Source organism: Stegodyphus dumicola, chromosome X1 (genome assembly GCF_044657685.1).
Source record: "Stegodyphus dumicola isolate Sdum_Otavi_A_Nest chromosome X1, ASM4465768v1".
NCBI classification, from domain to species: Eukaryota; Metazoa; Arthropoda; class Arachnida; order Araneae; family Eresidae; genus Stegodyphus; species Stegodyphus dumicola.
The window spans coordinates 102,595,437-102,617,761 of NC_140780.1; the positions used below are offsets into that span (position 1 = coordinate 102,595,437).

The window sequence follows — 22,325 nt, forward strand, 5'->3', positions numbered from 1 at the left end:
CTAATGGGCCTTGTCATAATAAAATACTTTCTTGTCTTTCTCACTATCCATGGTCTGTTTTGAATAGAGTACTTAATCTGTCTCCGATGTACTATCAACATTTCATATAATGGAAATAATGTTTTTGACCCAAATGTTGGTTCTCATTTATAGACTTGAAAATATTTTATTTGAAAATTGTTCTAAAGTAGGTGTTATTTTATTTATTATTTGATATATTGAAGTACATAAAACCCATTAATATGCTGTTGAATATCCGTTTTTTGCATCAAAACCTGCTAATTTTCTTATAAATTGAAGACGAAAATAGACTTATAGAAATCGCGTAATATCACGTAATTTGGCATGTGCTAAAAACCTAACGCTAAGCAAAATCTGAATTTTGCCATTTCATATTTTACTCTGTAGTTTTCGTTTTCATTTGAAATCTAGTGCTTAAATTATATTTTTATACTTCAGTTTTATTTTAACCTTTTCAGAGACGGAATTCATGCAAGTGCCAAAAATGCTATTTTAATTTGTTTGATTCCGTTTTATATCACATCGACAGCAATTAAGGGGGGGAATGTAAAAACAATAAATACACTGAAAAAATGTCCACAAAAATGTAGCGTTAGAACAGTTAGGGTTGAATTAGGTTAATTGAAGGTTAGCGGCAAATTATGAAAGATTTCATACCTTCAGAGCATACAGATTCTCCATTTTTCGCAGATGTAGAGCGTTTGCCTTGCACAATGTTTGTCATGATATCTTGGACGATTTCGAAATTCCATTTTTTTAACAGTGAGCTCCTGTGAAAGCTTAGTTTGATTATAGGAGATTATCGTATAGAATAAAATCTTAACTGTGCCCTATGCGACGAGTTTTTGTTTTCATATTCAAGGGATTCTGTAGTGAGTAGTCTCTCATTTCTTTCACTTGGGTATTAAAAGAAAACTTGCGCAATATTTTAAACTTATACAATGAAGAGGTTGAAGAATCTTCAATCAATGTTTTAATCGCATAGGACAGTTGAAGTTGGGTTTCTTTAATCCTTTGACTGCTAACTGCTCTAAGTCAAGGCTCTCATTCTTTAGCCCTGGCTGTAAGTTGAAGTGCTCCGCTTGCATGGGGGTGAGAATGAAAGGGGCCAACCCCGCACTACGAGTGAAGCACTGCTCCCAGGCTTCTGTCTCCAGATGCTGTGTTTTTTGTTTACATTTAGAAGCTCATTCGACAGCGCTTTGATAGTATTTCGACACATGACAGTTCCATACAAATAAAAAAACCGGACACTTCCGCCTGAAAGAAACATTGTGTGATGGATAATAGCAATGTGTATAGTTTAGTGACATTTATGCAAAAGGCAAATCTTGGTTATTTTTTCGATAACTAACAGCGATTTTGATCATGAATTTGTTTTATAAAATTCTAAGCTGTTGAACTACAATAATATAGATTTTAGCAAAAATGTTATGCTTAAAAGAATAAACAATTTTACGATACCTTTAAAATTGTACATAAGTCTTTAGATACCCCTGATAGAGTATTTGCTACTTTTTTTTTTATGTTCCAAAAACCGAAATGTTTTAAATATAATTTTTGTCATCGATATATTATTGTAACATGTACATTTTAAAAATTTTTAGAGAAGAGGCTGAATAGTTGTTCATTTTAAACTCATTTTATTTTTTATATAACTAAAAATAAATCACTTTGGGTTAACTAAAAAATAAAATTACCACCAAATGTTGGAATCCTCGTCAAAATTAATAAATATACAGACAGATATGCCAGTAAGTTAACTTTTCTTGATTTGTAACCTTACAGTTGTGTAAAATTAAGTACAAATTTACATAAACGTAATGAACAGAAAACATTTGCGAATTCGGCGGAAGTACCATGTGCGGTCAAGATGAAGTGACCATGTGAATGTGGCACATCATCAAGACAGCTTATTACGAATTTGAAAATAGGGTAATCGACGGAGGTGAAAACTTTGTGTACCCTGTCAAAATATATCTGTGCTCTGCCAGAATAAATTTACTATAAGATTTGAATTTGGTAATGAATGCGTCCTAAAACGCGTTTTAAATCGAAAGTTGAAACTGGATGGCTATAAATGTAAATATAAAATTATGCATGTTAAAATATTTGTAATTAGTCGCATAGGCTAAGTTTTTATTCAATAGATTAAAGCATGCAAGGGCTTTATGCCTAAAGGGAAATGCCATCGTGGAGGAATTTCGAAGATAAACTGACCTTTGAGCGGATATTAAGAATAATGCATGTAATTTTCATTTAAATAATATTTATATATATTTCTTATGTAAAAATGTTTGGTATATGCTAAATTATAGTAAATTACTTGACCCGAAAAATGTAGTGAATGGACAGAAATTAGATTTGCACACGCCGAAGATGAAAGATGAAATATGTATGCATATTTATTGCAGAGGCTTACTAAAAGCATGTATCTGCCTTTAACAAAATACATATTTATTAAATTTATAAATGTATTTGAAATGAAGGATTTATTCATTCATATAAACTCCTGTGAAAGTTACTTTGAAGAAATCTAGTTAAATATATCTAAATTTATAATGATTATAAATATTATCTATTAACTTAACATTAAATTGTAAACACAAATTGAAATTCTGTTGACAAATACGTTTATAAAACTAAGCTAGAAGTGTTTGTACTGGAAATCAATCTGTTAAAAGGTATTGTAAAGCAAATTCAACGAGATGCGTATTTATGGAAGAAGTAAAGAGGAATTTTAGAATATTTATTGTTGAAATTAAAGGTTAAAGAAAAAGGTGAAGAGTATTAAATACATTATAACTGCATTTTATAACCCGGTTGCAAATTTTAAATAAGTACCTGGAAATGAGCATCAATATTTAACGTATTTCACTATTAAAATAAAAGGTGCTCTAATCTGAAGTGGACCGAATAGAGCATTAATTATAAATTTACTCGGATTTTCGATTTAAAAGATGCCTCGGAAGCTAAAAAATCATGCCATATTTGAGAAAGCGTTTTAGGAAGATGCTCTGTAAATAGGAAAAAAAAAAAAAAATGCGTAATTTTAATATTAATAATGCAATAAACTTTGATCTTAATTTTTGTAATCCTTAACCGAATAAAATCGGATTACCTTAATTTTTTTCTAATGTAATTAACGAAAACTTGTGAAAATATTTCATTCAAATTAAACCATTCTGAGCAAAGTGTTCTGTGAAAAGTACAGCATTTAATTCCGTTCAGAATGAAATGTTGTTTAAAAATGTTTTCTTTTCACATACTTAGGACTCTGAAGTATTGTAAAAAAAGAAAAATTATATACATTTAAATGTATATTTACGTCTTAATTACGAAATGTTTATATACGATCGTGTCAAAACTCATTGACCTTAATGGTAAGTCACTGAAAGTTGGTCTCCACCAAGAGATCGCCAGTGCTGAAAAGCAATGAACGGGAAAACAGGTTAGGGCCTCTCCTCTTACTTCCTACCTCCATGTTCGCTTGAGCGACGTGCATCTGCAGAATGACCAAATAAACGAGATTTAATTTTTCCTCGATGCTAAGCAACGTAAGAGATACGAGGTTTCTGCGAGTTTTGAACATGTACAATAGAACTAATTTCCGAACACACATGTGGGAGACAGTATTAAACAGCCAAAACCTTCACCGAGCGCGCATTTGCGTCCATTGACTACATATGCACCTATACGCTATCACCGATGGTTTTTGCTGAACGCATACATGCGCCTATAGCAGTCAAAGGGTTAAGTTATTTTGCTCTTAGTTAAACTATATTGCAGGAATTGGTCACCTGCTCGAAAATCATAAAGCACAGATTTAAATGATTAAACTTTGTTTTTAGCATAAACTCCATTTTTGTGCTAAATGCATTGCAAATGATCCACAAATGACTAAAATATTTTTCTCTATTCCAGTGAAGACGAGAAACACTGGCAAAAGCTCGCCATCGAAGTCTGCAAAAGATTCCGGAGGTTCAAATGCTGAAAAATTACTGAAGCAACCGCAACAAGTAAGGCTACTTTTTATGCAAATTGTGAAACCCTGAATCTTCCATTTGACCGCGAATGTAATATTGCCATTTGACCTCCATTTGATTGCAAGAGGTATGCTTAGACTGTATGAATGCTGATGCAACAAACTTAAATGTGCAGTTCTTTGGGTCGAATTATCTGGCGTTTGATATCGCAGAAGTTTTTAATTTTGGAGATACTGTCTATTCATGCAAATAAAAATAAGTTTCAAAGTATAAGTTTAATTTTTTTAAATCCATTTATTCCGTTCAATAATTACATTTAGTAAATTGCAATGGCAGCAGTTTCCCATGGCTAGAAAAGATTTGAAATGATTTGAAATAAAAGGTAAACTCAGAATGGAAATTCCATCACCTTTTATGAACACTCACAATCCGAAACTAGGCAACACTGATTTTAAATTTCTTTTGACCATTGATTTATTACGAGGAATCATCAGATGGTTACTTTCTTAAGGAAACTAATGCGTTTGTGGAGGATTTTGTGAGTGAAATTGGCTTCTATTCACATTACCATACCATAAGAGAAAAGTACAAAAACGCACATGCAGCCAGGTCAACAACCAGCGGTCTCGGCCACTGATTAGTCAAACGATTGGGTAGGAAATGTTATGGGATATTTGCTGTTCCTATGAAACTAAGATATTTTTTTTGGCAGGGAAGGTTTCAAACTGAGTCATTCAAGTAGGATGTAACTACAGGAAAATAAACTCATGGGAGAAGGAATATTGCAGTGGTACTTATCCTCACTTATTATTGTATAGGCTTAAATGTTTCTTGTTACGCAGTAAAAGAAAAGGGTTAAAGCATGAACGTGACGAAATATATTGTGCTACTAAAGAGAAAGTTATGAATCTAGAAAAGATGCTTATAAAATTGAAAGCGTAAATTATTAGCGTTTCCTGGTTAAATAACTTTTAAATTCTCTTTTTAATTCATATTCTTAAAGACAACTTTTATACAGAAGGTAGTCTGGATAGTTTAATAATATTCTGTGAATGGTTTCTGACGACTATTAAAATAAACGCAATCGTTTATTATGGACGATTAAGCCATATGCAGACATTTTCTTCCCTCTCCCCATAAGTCTTGCTATGCATGGTAGAGTGTGCATCGACCTTGTGTTTTGTGAGAAAAGAATGTCCTTGAATCGTTCTTTTGATTTCTTGAAATTTTAGTACCAGATTAATGCTTTGGCTTTCGAGGAGTCTTTCTTTTTTAAGCATTTGGAGAACTGTTGGCAATTATTCGTGATGGTAAAATATTTCAGTACAGTTAACTATAACAGCATTTATTTTGCACCATTTTTTTCATAAAAACCTCAGTCGTTATCTGGCAATAATCTTTTGAGAACTAAGAGAAACTGATTCTGTATTGAATTATCTAAAAGTATTATATATTGCATTTTAAATTTGATGAGAAAATCGGTATTCCTTATTACAGAATAAAATAACGTCAGTGAATATGAGTAAATAATCGGAGTAATTGAATTTAACTACGCCTGGGTAGGGGAACTCCAATTCCATGCGTATTGTGTTAAGAAAAAGTCACTTTCACGTATTCCCTTTAATTAGTTGAGCTCTGTAATGCATATTTTTAAACTTCGTATGTAAAAATTACTTAACGATAAATACTATATAAAAGAAGCATTACAGTGTCGTTTTAGTTTTATATCCAAGCATTAATTAAAAATTAAAGAAGCAAGGTCAGTTACATTAAAAAGCAGAGAAAAACCTGATTTTACAAAGACCGTGCAGTTGTCAAATACATATCGAGAACTGAAAAAATACAAGCTTCATGCAAAACATGTGAAAGTCACACTTTCCTTAAATTTGAAGTAGTTATGATTTGCCAAGAATTGATTTACAGTGCTGTTTTAGAAACATAAAAGTCGTCTTTCTACCTTTAACGGTGATGAAAATATTTGATTTTTCTTCAGCGATTGTTAAGTGAATGCAATCTGCCAAGCAAATCAGATAGAACGCCTAAAAGATTTTTTACAGTAAAGCACTGGGTTAGCAATACATTAAAATAGGTAAACCGACCTATGATTGTATATGATTATATTTCTGGTTAAAAGTAGTTTAGGTAATCTTTGAAGTAGAAGCAAATTTTCTTATTTATATAAAATTTCTACTCCATAAAAATTGCTACCTCATAACGAATATTTGTAACTATTCAAACTGTAAATGGAAGTGGAAGGTGCTGAAACCGTTCATTTGACAAATGTAGTAATACTCAAGTTCACGTGCTAATTCTCTGCTTAATGGACGAAAAAGTGGGACAAAGTTACTTCTACAAATGTAAGGCTAAAGCATGAAAGGTTAAGTTGGACAACTGATTTTCATCTCCCCAGAAAATACTCAACAAAATTTTAATATAAAAACGAATTAAAATTTGACACTTTTATACGATATATTATCACGAATAAATAATATGCGTTATAATTTTTCCAAAATGTATCGTTTTAACAGTGAGAATGTTTCAAGTTTAAAAAATTCTGTTTTGAAGTATGAACTAAGATTTTTGTAATCATTTAGAATCTTCTCATAGCAAGCAAGCATACTTTTATTCTCAAGTTATTACTACCTTTTGTTTCGAATAAATACCTTCAGGGTATTTCATTCCGGTTTGAAGAAGATTTCGCTAAAATAGTCAGTTTCTTTCTTTTTCTGTTGGCTTAGGGGCAAAATTTCTCACTTGCTTCATGAATGCTTTAGTTCCAAAATTTCGCAATATCGTTAATCGTGAGCCCTTGACTGAGATTCTACATTGTCAGCATCGTTTTTCAAATTAAGTTCTCTTTCCATATCGGTGATTTCGATAATTAAGAGAAACGGGATCGTCCTTCCTATTGGCTACTGAATTCGTAGTTTTTAGAGGAAAAGATTCTTTCAAACTCCTTTCATTAATACTATACGCAAGATACTGAAGTGTTTCCATACGTCCTTCACTTTTAAAGTCATTTTACGACTGCTTTCCAAAGTGGCTAAAAAACTAATGGAAGCTTTCACGTTTTAGTTTGTTCATTAGTTGAAAGAGCCTTCATTAGTTGCCTTGCATTTCAGAACCAATCTTCAAGGTAAGCAGCAGATTTTACATAATGCTACACATTGAAGTATATTTTGAAATCGTATGCTCGTTTCTTTTCAGTAGGGTTAAAAGAGTTGGAAATATCTCTACTTCTGCTTCTTTCAGAAGAACTTACCTCAAAATTGAGAGAAGTTTCCATACGAGGGTACAAAACAAGAAATATTTATCTTCAGTTTGGGTCACTGACCAGTGGCCGAGTAATGAAAAACCGCTGAACGCTTGTAGTTTCGAGATTCAAAGAATCCCACTAAATGGGCTGGCTGCATGGCTTGTTTCTTGTGGTCTTCGATATGCGTACGGTAAAAATGTTAGTTTCAAACGGAATGTTGTACACGAAGTTATTCCATCCCATAGGCAGATAACTCTTGTGTGCTTTGTTAAATTCAAATAAACAAACCTGTAGCATGTAGGTGTGAGGTGACATATGTCCATGCAACTAAAGTGGAATTCTCGCTTACATCTCTGACTGCTACGTATCACCCATGCGCGAAGACTGAATGGATGAAACACAATTCGGCAAAAACAAGCGTGTTATGCGTTGTCCCAATAGCTATTCTTGGAAAATAGTTACAAAAAGGATTATGAAGGTAAGATTTTGAACGTTGTATATATATATACACCGTTCCAAATTTTGATTAGCTTTAAAATCAGAAGTGCTTTAAATTTGGCAGAGCAAGGTTACGTTTTTGGAGCTAGTAGGTCAGATGGTAAAACAACCAGACCTTTTATCTTTTTAAATCACTGTTTCTGAACAGTTAATATAGTAGCTGCTTTTGCAGAGTATTTTTGCGGTTAATTTTCGATGAACCTCTAGAACATGCTTGAAACGGATGTACTTGTATTCTCTAAAAATAAAATGTGTATTTAGCTTACTTCTACTATTACACTGAAATGCGTAATATGTTGCCTGAGGCTTTGAGTTTTTAGCTGATTCCCTCTCCCCCTCTCGGTATAAAATCAAATCTTTGTTTATAATAATACTTAAATAATTTTCATAAAATAATTTGAGACAACATAATTAGAGGCCAATGGAAAGCCTTTTAAAGGCATGTATGCAGTTGATTGTTGGTAAATGATTGATATGGAGTTCTGAAAATGGATTACTTTTCCATGACACAGCAAACCCGCTTACAATGCAATCGTAAGGACGGTGGCGGAGAGCTCTTTATCAGTCGATATTAAAAAAAGCAGCATAAGACAAATATGGAAACATTATTTTATAAAATCCTTTAATTTCTAATTATCCAAGAATCGAGAGAAACTTGCATAGTAATAGCTGCTAATTATCGTTCAAGTTTGCTACAAATTTTTGAAGAAATTAGTACGAAATTTTGAGGAATGAATGAGTTTTTAAACTCTAATTTTTGTAATTTAAAAAGTTAGCAATGAACATCATCCAACAGAGAATGAAACATTTTATAGTTTTCCTCGGAATGGTCGATGAGTGATCTGGAATAGTGATACAAACTGAAAGCAGTTTTAATTGTGTTCTTCAAATTGGTTGCTCATGTTAAAAAATAGTTTTGGTATGGGAACGTTTTGGGTGGAGGAAGCCCCCAGTATGACAGTTTATTGCAAAGCTGTCGGACCTCTCGATTTTTAATATCGACTGGTCACTTAATAGTTTCGTTTTACTCATTTTTAATTTACCTGAATTCAGTTCACCCTCTTTCAGCTGCAGCTGTATAAAAATTGTTGATCACTACGTGTTAAACGAAATGCTACTGAAAATTTTGATGGCAAATTTTTAAAAAATTCCAAAGCAACAATGATCTTTTAAAATCATGCAAATCGAACCATTCTCCTACCGATTTTCAGGCAGACTAACATAAGTGAATTGTAAGCGAACCTGAATAACACAAGCAACTCCTATGAATGTGACAAGCAACTCCTATGAATGTGACAAGCAACTCCTATGAATGTGACAAGCAACTCCTATGAATGTGACAAGCAAATATTACAGAGGAACTCTGCGAATATGTGAACAGCACATACGATGTACATTAATACACCCAGTTGATAGTGTTCAGTAAAATGTATCAGAATAACTTCTTATATCCAAGTTACGACTGACTTCTAGAGTAAACATTCTCTGCAAACTCGATCACAATTCTAAAATCCTCATTCAGTACAATCAAAGTCTTAACAGGGTCTCTTTAATAACCACAGGTCATAAATACCCAGCTTTCGAAATAACTTTATAAATTCCGCTGCAAATTTTAATATCCTATAGATTTTTGCCTACGGCTAGCAACAATAGAATGTTCCAATTGAGTACAAATGCTGATAGTCGTATACCAGGCGGTACAGCAGCTCAGCTTGTGGTAAGTGTAAGATATTGAATTTTTTATTCTATCTGAACTACAGTGGATGGACAAAAATATGGAAACACCTTCTGAAATGCATGTTTGAAAAGAAAGATTTATTTTAATGAAATATGTAGGTGGCGCTGGCGTTTTTGACTACTGACGCCACCTATACAACTTCGTAAATGTGCTAAACAGTTCAGTTGTTGTCGGAGTACTGTTATGTGAGGTTGTCATTGCATTATGTCAGAGTTAACAGACTTCGAACGTGGGCAAATTGTTGGAGCACGTATGGTAGGTGCTTCCGTAAGCAAGGTAGCCGAGGTGTTTAGTGTTTCAAGAGGTACTGTATCGAAGATTTATTCCGCATATTTGAAAAGCGGAAAAACATCTGCTAAATCACAGCGCGGACGAAAGTGTGTCCTGAGTGATCGTGACAGACGATCATTAAGGGCAATTGTGACGAAAAATAAGAAGACCACAGCTGCAAAAGTTACTGCTGAAATGAATGTTGTGTTACCGAACCCTGTGAGTACCAAAACAATTGGAAGGGAGCTTCATAAACAGGGAATTGCTGGCCGTGCTGCAATTGAGAAGCCACTCATCAGAGATGCTAATGCCCGTAACAGGAAAAAGTGGAGTTTAAGTCATAAAGCCTGGACTATAGAGCAGTGGAAGCGAGTAATATGGTCTGAGGAGTCTTCTTTCACATTGTTTCCCACTTCTGGCCGAGTTTACGTCTGGAGAACGCCATCTCAAGCCTATAATACAGACTGCTTGTTGCCAGGAGTGAAACATGGCGGGGGTTCTGTTATGGTTTGGGCAGCCATATCGTGGTTTTCTGCTAGCCCCATGATAACTGTGTCAGGGCACGACTGCCAAGACTTATGTGAACATTTTGGCCGATCAAGTTTATCCCATGGTACAAACTTTGTTCCCCGATGGTGATGGTGTCTTCCAAGACGACAAAGCCCCTTTTCACACAGCTCACATTGTCCAGGACTGGTTTTCTGAGCACGAGGATGAGTTGTCCCATCTCCCCTGAGCCCACCACAGTCACCAGACCTGAATATTATCGAACCTTTGTGGTCTACATTGGAACGGAAAGTGCGTTCTCGTTATCCACCGCCAACATCGTTATCTGAACTTGCCACCGTTTTGCAGGAAGAATGGTATAATATTCCCTTGGCAAACATACAGGAACTGTATTTATCCATTCCGAGAAGACTGCAAGCTGTTTTGGATGCCAACGGTTTTCCTACACCATATTAAGCAAAGAAACATGTTTTTTTAAAGGTGTTTCCATATTTTTGTCCAACCCCTGTATGTCATCCCTGAGACTTGTAGAATCTTTTATGAAGACTGAACATTAATAGGCAAATACTTTTCGTTTAATTTTGAACATTTAATTTTAGTTAGTTACTAGTAGTTTTATAGTTATACTTTTATAGTTGCGAATACTCGACCACTTTCCCGTTATAAAGAGAACTTAAAAATTCAGTCATGAATATTTCATCGCATTACTTTTTGCACACATGGCCGCATAAAGTCTAGAAGGCACTGATTTTGCCAGATTTTAAGGCAAACTGCTGCCAGTTTTATTCCATTCTGTATGAAAGCACAATTATTTTTATCCATTGGAGAAATTTTTATTTCTTTACTTCTTCCCATGCGGAGTCGACGGGATTCGACGGAGGTGAAATTTCAAGATGTTTAAAACCATTGCATACAAACAACATTCTCGCCGCTGACGTAAGTCTCAAAACGTCTAGTTCGTCTAGCCCTTCATACTTAAAGGTAGCAGAGATTGCTTTGATCAAGCTATGATCAGGACTATCGGCAAGCAATTTTCTTCCTGCTTCTCTTAATTCGATTTTCGATTCATTGCTGAAGAATAAGTGTTCCAGAAATTCTTAAATTTATTAACAATGTTTTTGCAAAATTAATTCCCTTTCTCATATTACCCTCACTAATCCACGGTTACGTTTGGCAACCCACTCTACATGCAGCCTTTCATGACATTTGATGCACTATTTGAATAATTAACTGATTACGAGAGTATCAAACATGGATAATAATTTTCGTGACTGGTTGAGCATAGTTTACTTTAACATGTCTAATAACTTGCCTTTCTTGGCACAATTGAGAACGTTTTGTATCTCAGTTCTAGGTTTAAGTTTCTTTGCTGTTATCTTTTCAGTACACTTTACATTGCTGAACGAAGAATTCTTTTCAATAAGCAACCAGTCAGTGGAGTAATAACATTTTTACGGAAACAGTTCTCTGAAGATACAGCCAGAGGTTGTAATTGTCTTCCTCATCAAATCGTATAATGACAGATGGGAGAGGTAATTTTGTATTTCAGTTTCTACGCACTGAAATTCCTTTCGACCGGTATTATTGACGCATATAATCTACTTCTAAGCAAAGAAACCGAATTAACTTGTGAAACAAAATAAAACTATGTATTACAGAGGGATGTAAAAGTGATTAGTTAGAGCGAAAAGCTGCTTCAGTTTTCTATTGGCTTTACCACTGACAGAAAGGCGCTGGAATTTTTCCTCTATTCCGCAAAAGGTTTTACCCAGTGAGCTATCAATCTTAAGAACCATCGATCTAAAGAACTTGAATAGAAGTTCTTTTGCTGGTTATCTCTTTCCGATGGATAACTAGTTGCCTCTTTACATAGCATTCCAAAAGTGATCTGTAATGAGTGGCTGTTTTAGATTTGTGATAGCAGAAAAATGCGATGAATTATTTCAGCTAGATTGTGTGGTTAAATATGCCTGTAGATTTCCTAAAGCAAAACTTTCTCCAACAGAAAATTATGCAACGACTTTTTTTATTACCTAAGACGCAAATTTATATTATAAAACAAAACAATACTTGTGAATTTCAGAGGCAACCAGTTTCCTAAATCTCAGGGCCGAAATATGCATACATACCCACCCATCCACCTCCGCATAAAACTTAGATCGCTACTTAAAAGGTGATTTTTACTTTTGTTCTCATGGAATTTCGTGGTGATGGCATTAAGAATAGATTCAAAGCATCGTTTCTTCCTGAATGTTTTAATGCAGTGATACTGCGCTTAATAAACCAAATTCTACAAGTGGCTGAATGATGTAGTACCTAAGATCTACATATCGCATTCGAAAAATTTCGGAAGAACAAATGTTTAGGGCAATTTTTCTGTTTTGTCACAATACAAAACAGCCAATTGCCATGGATCACTTCGAGATTACCCCGTAAAGGAGCAGAATACCAACAAAAAACACTCATTCAAATTTTTTAGTTAAATCCTAATTGGGTAAAAACGTGCAATCCACCACTTTTTGAGGAATAGACGAAAAATCAGGCGTCTTTCTTCCAGTTATAATCGGTAGAAAAATTGCTTGAAACAGTTGCTTGTCTAAAACAGATGTGCGGATAGCTGTGTAATGGTGCTGTTGAAATGTTTTGTAATCATTCGAACAGAAAAGGTATTAAGCATATAAATAATCTTTTCTCTTTCAAATTTTCATGAAGTTTTGTAACTGTTACTGCACTTTCAGGAACGTTTACTTAATGAACTTTAGTTCCTTCCTGAGAAATTCTAACTCTGCAGAACTCTAGTGTTTTGTTCTCAGCTCCAGCTGCATGGGTATCTGTGATTTTTCACCATTTGTAAAGTAATTATGAGCCGGGTTCCTTTGTAAAGTCATCTGTGAAGTTCTGCTTGTTCAGATAATCTCGAATGTTCTAGCATAATTAATATTGCGAGAATTCGTTTACTCGCGAGAATCTTGAACTTCGAATGCTACTATTTATTGATACATTTATAAAATATAATTAAATTGTTGCAAATAAAGTACCTAATTTAGCCGAAAAACTTTCGCATTAATATTAAATGAGCTGTCTGTATATATACTGGTTCAGCAAGAAAATGTATCAATTTTTCAACGCTTTCAATTCTTTTGCTTCCCAGCCCACCAGCGGCCGAGCGGTAAAGTCGCTGAACACTGGTAGTTCGGTCCGAGGTTCGAATCCCGCGAATGGGCTGGCTACATGGGTGTTTTCGTGGTTTTCCCCATGTGTAACGTGTGTACGAGCCAATGTCCCTTAGAAAGTCCTCCGCGAAGGCATCCCTCCCCATAGGCAGATAGCCCTCGAGACTTTGCCGTAATTGAATAACCTAACCTCTTTTGCTTCCCAACCAGTACGTTTAGGTACTTAACCACCTTGGTGAAAATTTGGCGATTTTTACGGAAGAAAATTACTTTTATTGTAAAAAACTATATATTACATACACGCTATTACGTAAATATTCTACGTTGCATCTATATATTTATTCCATAAGACAATCAGTAAACCTAGTTACAAACGTAATTTTTATTGAAAAAATTCGAAGTTTTGTTCCTATAGAGATTTTGCGGGCAGCATAATCTATTCCTCCAGAAATTTCACAGGTTTTGTCATTAAAAGCCAACCAACCAACCAGAAATTTCACCTCTTTGTTTTAGGGTAGGAAAATCCTGCTAGCACAAGTTTTAAAAAGTTGTTTAGACAAAAAAAATCATAATTTTCCTGTAAAAGCCCTTGGAATAAACAAGAACGCATATGAAAATAGTGACGTTGCAAACTGAATATTCATTCTATAATCTCAATACTTATTGCGCATGATTGCCTGAATAACTGTTATGCTCGTGGCCAGCGGAGTTTGCCGTATTCTGAAGCTTTGGAGATTTCTACTAAGGTGGTTGCAATAAATGTTTGAAATTGTTTCACTAATCTAATTAGCCTTGGGTTAATAAATCGTTATTTCTGTTGAATATTGTTTCACGTTATTCATACATGGAACGCCCAGCCCACTTAATTTACATCCATTGTTTTTTTCCATTTGTTCTCGCTACATGTAAAGAGTCCATTATTTGCAAAATTGATCCAGTTTCATTCCATTTTATTTATTATCGGTAATAGTTACTTTGTAGTCTTCACCGGTTAAATGTCAATGTTTAATGTCGGTTTTACTTTGGAAAAATTATTTCTTGCAATTTGGAAGCATATTCAAATGAATAAAAAATTTATCCGAAGATTCAGTGTTAAATGTCACCCTGAAAGACCGAATACTTGGTTTATATTCTTATACATTCGGATCATAATTTATGCAGCGAACTTATTAAGGGTCGAGAAAATTGGGTACTTTTGTATTGATAGAAGTCCGCAATAGAAGTCGTCATACTTTAAAAATGTTAGAAATTCTGGCAACCATGCTCATAAATTTTCTTCACTTTAACCAGTAACATTCCCATATACGCTTAAGATGTCTGTGCAACAGGAGAAAATGCAATGAAATTCTGCGGGAATTCAGTACTTTGCAGAAAAATCGCTAAGGAAAACTATGCTTTGAATCTATTCTTAATGCCATCACCACGAAATTCAATGAAGAAAAAGTAAAAATCACCTTTCAAGTAGCGATTTGAGTTTTGTGCGAAGGTGGATGGGAGGGTATGTGTGCATATTTCGGCACTTTTTGAGATTTAGCCAACTGGTTGCCTCTGAAATTCACAAATATTGTTATGTTTTATAATATAAATTTGCGTCTTAGGCAGATTTAAAAAAAAGTCATTGCCTAATTTTCTGTTGGAGAAAGTTTTGCTTTAGGAAATCTACATGCATATTTAACCCCACAATCTAGTTGAAATAAAATACGGAAAAAAGGAAAACGGGGGAAATATTCTTCATTTATGTTGCTGTAATGTCCATTTGACGTACGTTTTGGGGATTTAAAAAGATGTGGTGCCACTTATTCCGTAGGTCTGGAGGTTCCATAATAGTTTAAAATTTATTAAATGACTTGTCTGTCTATTGATAATTAACGTTTGCTTAATTTTACTTTCAGAATTCGTGTTCTAATATGGATTTAAAAACTAATGCCAAGTTATTTATTGTAAAGTGCATCATATGCATCTTCGACATCATTACATTCCCAGTATATTTTCTAGTCCAGCAGCCGTGGAGGAGGTGGAAAGCTGCAAGAAAAATTTGGGTAATTGTTTGTTCATGTTTTTTAGTATCGAAGTTTTAGTTGATTCCTCAGTATTAACCAATTTGAGCAACGTTACTTTATTTCTAATTCAATATGTTCTAACCTGCGTAGTATTCGTATTGTTTTTTGGAAAACCACTGCTTTGTAATTGAAGGAGTCTCTTAGTGTTTCTGGATTAAAATTTCAAAATACTTCAATACTCCATCCGTAAAATTTTCTACATTCTTAAATTGTGTACTTTCCAAATATGTGTTCGCGTTCAAACAAATGAGCAAGTATTCATTTCACCATATACGTTTTTAGTTTTTAAAACATCTGTTATTCAGTTTAAATATCGCATTTAATTTTCCCGATTTCGTTATGGAATCATTTTGACTGGCTATCAACTGGCAAAAATTTTCAATGATCCTTACGATCTTATTAAAATTGATCAATTACTTGAGATCGTTGAACAATGCTAGTCTAATCCCATCTGATTTTCAAGATAGCTATAGCTCCAAGGTTACCTTCGAGGTTTCCTTGTGTGCGAATGAAATATAATCTGGTGTATTTTAAATTTATCCTTGATTTCATTCATTCTAATATAGAAACTTGACCCACTTTGCTGCGAGGACTTGAAAAAAAATTCTAACTTGCTTGTATATCAGGCTGTAATTAATGTATTTGATATTATGTTGCTAAATTTGACTTTCGAAAAATTATTGGAATAAATAGAAGTATTTTTGCAGGCAAAACATATCAGAGAAAATGACCCATACAGCCCATGCGTTCGTCTAGTCCGTAGTGGTAACAATCCATTGGATGGGATAACCACTATGGATGAACTATTTAGGATGTCAGTTATGCGACATGGTACGAAGAAGTGTGTTGGTGTTCGAGAGGTTCTTGCAGAAGCTGATGAATATTACAAGAATGGAAAAGTTTTCAAAAAGGTAATTTTTGAGGTTCTCTTTATTTCATTTCTTAATTTTACTAATATTGCAGATTTCAAGTTTTCCACCTTTCTCCTCTTAATTTACGCAAATTCGATAAGCAAGAATCCGGATAAGTTAGGACAACGAAAACTTTCTTAACCGGCCGCACTATGGGTAATATAGTTACCGCCTTTTAATCTTTTAATAACGCACATTTATTGCATTAAACATAAGTTAGTATAAATCAGATCCTATTTTAATTTTAACATGGAATTCTGTTCGTTTCTCCTAAAAGATCTTGTAGTCATATTCCAGATTCATTTTAGATAAAAATTTTAATTAAGTCCGTCGTCCTACTGCTCCATGCAATTCATGGTAGTTTCTAGACGTATAAAAACTGAATGGGATTTAGTGTTAAAAGTATGTTTTATCATGTAAAGTTTTTTGTTGACTTTTGTGTTATTTTTTACCTTATCGACGCAATACTTGTTTTGCGAAAAACTTTCTTTGAAACTGTACCCAACTTGCTTTGAAACTCTACCCAATTACAGAAATTTTAGGTTAAATGTTGGTAATTGTTGGCATTTGTAACTTTTGTTCATCAAATATTAAGTACGAAATCACTTAGCATTCAGCTGGAAAGCTACTTATTATTCTGGATTATGTAAGTGCAATCTTATTTCTACAAATACACAATATGTTAAGAAGCAGCTCATATCAGTGCCTCATTCTGTGAGAAATCAACCAATTTTACATTGACATACGTAATGTATGACGGTAGAAGATCGTAAAATGCATCTTTTGTAAAATAGTGTTCCTCAAATTTTCATAAAATTATCATCTGGATATTGTATTATACATTAAATGCACTGTAAATATATCGGGTGTGATCTAAAGTTATTGGGTGTTTTTACTGATTTTTAAGTAGCGAAAATTTGTTATAGTTTAGACGATGAAGATCTTGCGGAGCGTTGAATGGCAATAATCTGAAAACTGCAATTTGTCATGAGTTAATGTTCTTTTATCAATTTCGGTGGCAATACTTTCCAGGCTACATGCATGATAAATGTGTGTTAGCACAGCGTAACACAACGAGACGTAACTGCCCAAAATTGAAGAAATAATCCGCTACAGTAGTTTCTTAAGTCGGTAATTATCCTCCCCCCCCCCGGGGGACTTCCTGAATGCGAGAGTAACTTCAAAAATTGTACTATTAGAACACCTTTTCTGCTTATTTATATATTGAAGTATAATTTAATTACAAAATAAGACATAAATAATATAAGCACTGATTTTTCATTTTGAGTTAGAGTATCAGCAGCCGTACACAGTAAGCATCGAATTTTCGTAGTATCACCGTACGTAACTTAAATACAAGCTAATTTCGATTGGAAAATTATCCGCAAATACCTCCAAGTTTGTATATACCAAATACTGTAAATAATCTAGTCCAGGCTAATCTTCATGATATTTAAGCTTGTTTTGTCAATATTTTCTTTCATTCAAACCTATCTGCAGCAAAAGTCCTAAATCAGACTTTGACAGCATTAATTTGAAATTAAGTGAAAGTTCGTAGAATTACCTCGCCCAGTTACAAAAAGGCTTAACGTACAAGTGAAATATTTAGCAGATCAGTTTTGCCTGAATTCTAGCAATTTAGCTATTAATCTTTGTGATCAAAGAAGGTAGTTCATGTCTGAACGATAAATTTTGGTCAAAGAGATTGCCTCATCCTATATGTATCCGAGTAAAGTTAAGTTCCTCAGTTCCGTTTGTAATGAGGGTTATACTAACTTGGTCTTATCTTGTCATGAACGTTTTGCTCTGGCCGTGAAAAAAATCTTCATTTACTATTTATAAGCGTAATCCTTAGTGTAACAAGTAAAATAAGTGTTTAAATACATACTTCAAACTGAAACACATTTGGGATCCATATATATGCAAGATCTAAGAACTCCATAAGCGTTTGAATGTGGAATTAAAATGTTTAAACTTCTCTGCGTTTTGCCTATACAACGCGCCTATACTGCGTTTTGCCTATAATTTTCCAGCTTACTGGAATTCTCATTATATATGTTAAGGCATTTTTTTTACTTCCACAATATTAACTGAATGTGTTTTTTAGATACGCAAAAGACCAATTGCCAAAGGTGAGAAATGTTTTCCAGAGGGATGCTTATAATTGTTTTAACTACTGATTCGTGGATCGAGCACTCTTCAATGTATATTGAAGAGCACCCACTAGCGGCAAAGCAAATAAGATGGTTAAAAGTTGGTAGTTTGTCCCGGATTCAAATCCTAGCGAATGAGCTGGCTGCTTGAGTTTTCATCAATTTCTGCATATGATGCATGAATATTCAGTTTTTCAGAGCATCTTTATGAAGGCAACAGTTCCTTTAAAAACATAGCACGAATGAGCTTTCTGGTAATTATACTATATCCATATAATCTCAATATATCCGGATAGGGAAGAAATACATTCTAGCTCCTCTTTATAACTGCCATCGCTTGCATTAAGATGGACGTTTTAATACGCACCACAGATATTTTATTCTTATTGGTTAACTCCTTATGATGAAGGATTCTATCTCTTTGACAAAAATAAATTAGATAAAGGTGTTTCAACATTCTAAAGTAAGGTAATGAGTTTTACTGTAAATTGCATTTAAAATAACTTTCCGTTATTCAATTATTTTAAAAATTAACTCCATGTTAGGAATTGTGAAAAGTTTTTAATAATTTTCTTTTGTAATCAAGATTAGTTCTTAACTTTTGAAAACTTTCTGGCATTTTAGGTCCGACTTGGAGATTATCAGTGGTTTTCATATATTGATATCGAACAGCGTGTAGAAAATCTCACTAAGGGCATGCTTGAAATAGGTTTGCAACCAAAAAAGCAGGTCGTTATCTTTGCTGAAACAAGAGTAGAATGGATGCTTGTATGTCAAGTTTGCTTTAGAATTAATGTTCCAGGTTTGATTACTTTTTTGATTCTAGTAATTTTCCTCACTTGTGTTTCTTAGTTGTCCTTCCGTATTCTATTCTTGTCTTCAATTTCAGTGGCTACTTTGTATGCTACGCTCGGCGAAGATGGTATTATTCATGGAATTAATGAAACTGAAGTCACACACATATTTACTTCGCAAGAATTACTAGGAAAGCTAAAGGTACGAACACTTTTATTAAATATTTTCATAAGGATATAAACAAAGTTGTTTACACTTTACTATTTAATCCTGCCTATGTTTCTGAAAAAGAAATTCCGACGTTTTGCAGAAAATATTAGGTAAAACACCAGCTATAACCCACGTTGTGTATATGGAAAATGTCAGACCTGTGGACACATCTGGATTTTCAGAAAAAGTTTCAGTCATCTCATTTTCTCAACTAGAAAAAATGGGAGCTACTTGCGATCCAAGTAAGTACTTATCCGTGTATGTAAAATTCTTAGATGTTCTTGAATTTTTATGGCTCATTACCGCATGTTGGTTTGAGAGAAAATTAATCTTTGTATTGCTCAAAGAAATGGTTTCGCTGTCTTATTTTTCATAAATATTAGACCTTTCAGGCATAGCACATAGTTTTGAAATATCTGAAGCAAACCTAATTTTAATTCCGTTAAACATTTTATGCATCGTTCTTATTAAGGAAGACCTCAGATTAGATGTCTTTAATAACATGAGAATTTAAATGCATTTAAAGAATTTTATTCAAAATTTTTTTAAATCAAAAGACGAAAAGCTTCGGGACATCCTAGAGTCTGCAGATGGAAATGTAATATCAGTTCTTTTCAGTTGCTTTAAAAATCGCTATTCATGAGATTAATCACAGCTTATTAATTACATTCTATTTATATAATTTCAAACTCATTTAAAAATAAATTAAATAGGCTAAGGTATGCTTGTGATAATGCAGTGAGGTGTACAAGTAATTAAACTAAGTTTAACGTCAAGTCCTCAAAATTTAACTTGAACAGTTAACGTGTTAACTAATTCTTGTCCTAGTAATATCTACTTTCTGAAATTTGAATGTAATTGAAAAATGAATTTAGTATTAAGTATCCATCTTGTTTAGTCAAAACTAGTGTAAATCTACACGTTATGAATATGTATTTCATTCTAATCTGTCTTCACATTACTTTGCTTACATTTTGGTACTGCATAGAACCTTATCTTATTATAAGATATGAAATAGATTCGGTTAATATATTGAATATTTTTACTAGTTTCGAAGCCTGATCCACCCACTCCAAATGACCTAGCTGTAATTATGTATACTAGTGGATCGACAGGTATACCCAAAGGTTAGTATGAACATCATTGCTATTTATTAAAGTATTTTTTAAATTTTAAGATCCAAAATTTATCTGCAGAGTTCGGAATTTTTATTTTTCTGAAAATTTGAGTTTCTACAAGAGTAATTTGATTACGTAGGACGTTAATGTCATGATTTAAATTTCTTAGGTGTGATGTTGACTCACAAGAACATGGTCACCACCGCTACAGGGCTTTTGGATTGCATTCCTGTTCTTGAGTATGATTTTAAGTTTAGGATTTAGTACTTGGATATAGATGATATTCTATAAATTTTCTCACTTATGCCAGTTTATATAGAGCACGAAAATAAATTATAGTTAAACTGTTTAATCCATTTGTTTAAGCTATAATTAAATTACTAGTTTATCTTTTCAAAATATAAGCAAGATCTTATTCTTTTTTTGTCATAACCTGTCTGTTTTCGTTTTCTAGGCCTGATGATATGTACATAGGCTATTTACCATTAGCTCATGCATTTGAAATAGCAGCTGGTACGTTCTTTTGCAAGTTGTTAATATTGTCAAACTGTTTGTTTTTCAAATTACAAATATTTATTAATCTTTCTAGAATGTTTCTTCTTTGTTATGGGGGTTCCATTTGGATATTCATCACCTCATACTATGACAGATAAGGTAAAATATTTTTACGCACTTCCTACGAATATTTCTTAATTTTATAGTAGAATAATCTTTGTAAGTTTCAAAAATATCTGCATACTTGTTAGCAATGGATTCAAATGTGCGGTTTAAAAGCCGGCCCTTGATGGAATAACGCTGTAAATTTTTTAATATCAATGTTTAAGGAACTTGCCATCGGAAGGGGGCGACAGATCCATATTCAGCCAAATGGAAACTTTTAGTGAAACAGGTAGACTTTCATATGCAAGGTGATCCGACAGTTTCACGAAACCGCAGCGTTTATGCATATGAATATTATCAGAGTTCTGATTCTGTAATAGTTACTACCTACCATTATTTTTTTTTGTTACTTTAGAGGAAGGGGATGACATAGAAAGAATATTTGGTCCTTAATTTCGATAAAATAGTGTAATTGGTGAGTTTTCATTTTGTTAAAAGGTAATAATTATTTCTGCTATTTTTATGGAATGAAATGACAAATGATATTCATAGGAAAACATTAATTTAGTGCATTTGTTGCATCTTTTCGTCGCTCTGTTAAATAGATCTATTTTTTACTTAAATAAAACCTTCAGAGCTTTGTCTCCATATTTTCTGCCTCGTCTATTTCTTAATCAGGAAGTAATTTCTACACACTTTGGAACTTGACCATTTCTGTGTAATAGTATGATAGAAAACAGTATGTTGGTCTTCTACATTAGTCAGCTTTTTACTTACGCTTCCTCACCACGAGTGTATTTATCAATTACATAATTTGTTTAATACGCTCTTCTCTGCACTGTTAATTTCTATTATTATTCCAAATCTTTGCTTCTTCATTATTAACATTTGCACTTAAAGATAAACTTTGAATAGACAATTATAAAATCAGTCCCGAGATGTGAAGCTTATTTACTACTTTGCCATTTTTATTTACTACTTTGCCATTTTTATTTACTACTTTGCCATTTTTATTTACTACTTTGCCAT

General features: G+C 33.5%; 1 protein-coding gene across 8 annotated transcripts in view; it reads left to right on the forward strand.

Annotated features, from left to right (window-relative positions):
- Window positions 1-22,325, forward strand: part of LOC118191393 (long-chain-fatty-acid--CoA ligase 4-like) — a 122,685-nt gene that overhangs the window by 84,728 nt on the left and 15,632 nt on the right. For 3 of the 8 annotated variants that reach the window (XM_085807982.1, XM_085807983.1, XM_035362192.2), the window contains exons 2-11: window positions 3,946-4,040; window positions 15,342-15,488; window positions 16,217-16,420; window positions 19,198-19,375; window positions 19,463-19,569; window positions 19,679-19,820; window positions 20,628-20,705; window positions 20,866-20,935; window positions 21,151-21,209; window positions 21,286-21,350. In XM_085807982.1, coding sequence (XP_085664108.1) covers window positions 3,946-4,040; window positions 15,342-15,488; window positions 16,217-16,420; window positions 19,198-19,375; window positions 19,463-19,569; window positions 19,679-19,820; window positions 20,628-20,705; window positions 20,866-20,935; window positions 21,151-21,209; window positions 21,286-21,350 — 1,145 coding nt within the window. The remainder of the gene's footprint in view (window positions 1-3,945; window positions 4,041-15,341; window positions 15,489-16,216; window positions 16,421-19,197; window positions 19,376-19,462; window positions 19,570-19,678; window positions 19,821-20,627; window positions 20,706-20,865; window positions 20,936-21,150; window positions 21,210-21,285; window positions 21,351-22,325) is intronic. The other 5 variants (XM_085807984.1, XM_085807987.1, XM_035362195.2 and 2 more) reach the window with 2 other exon arrangements.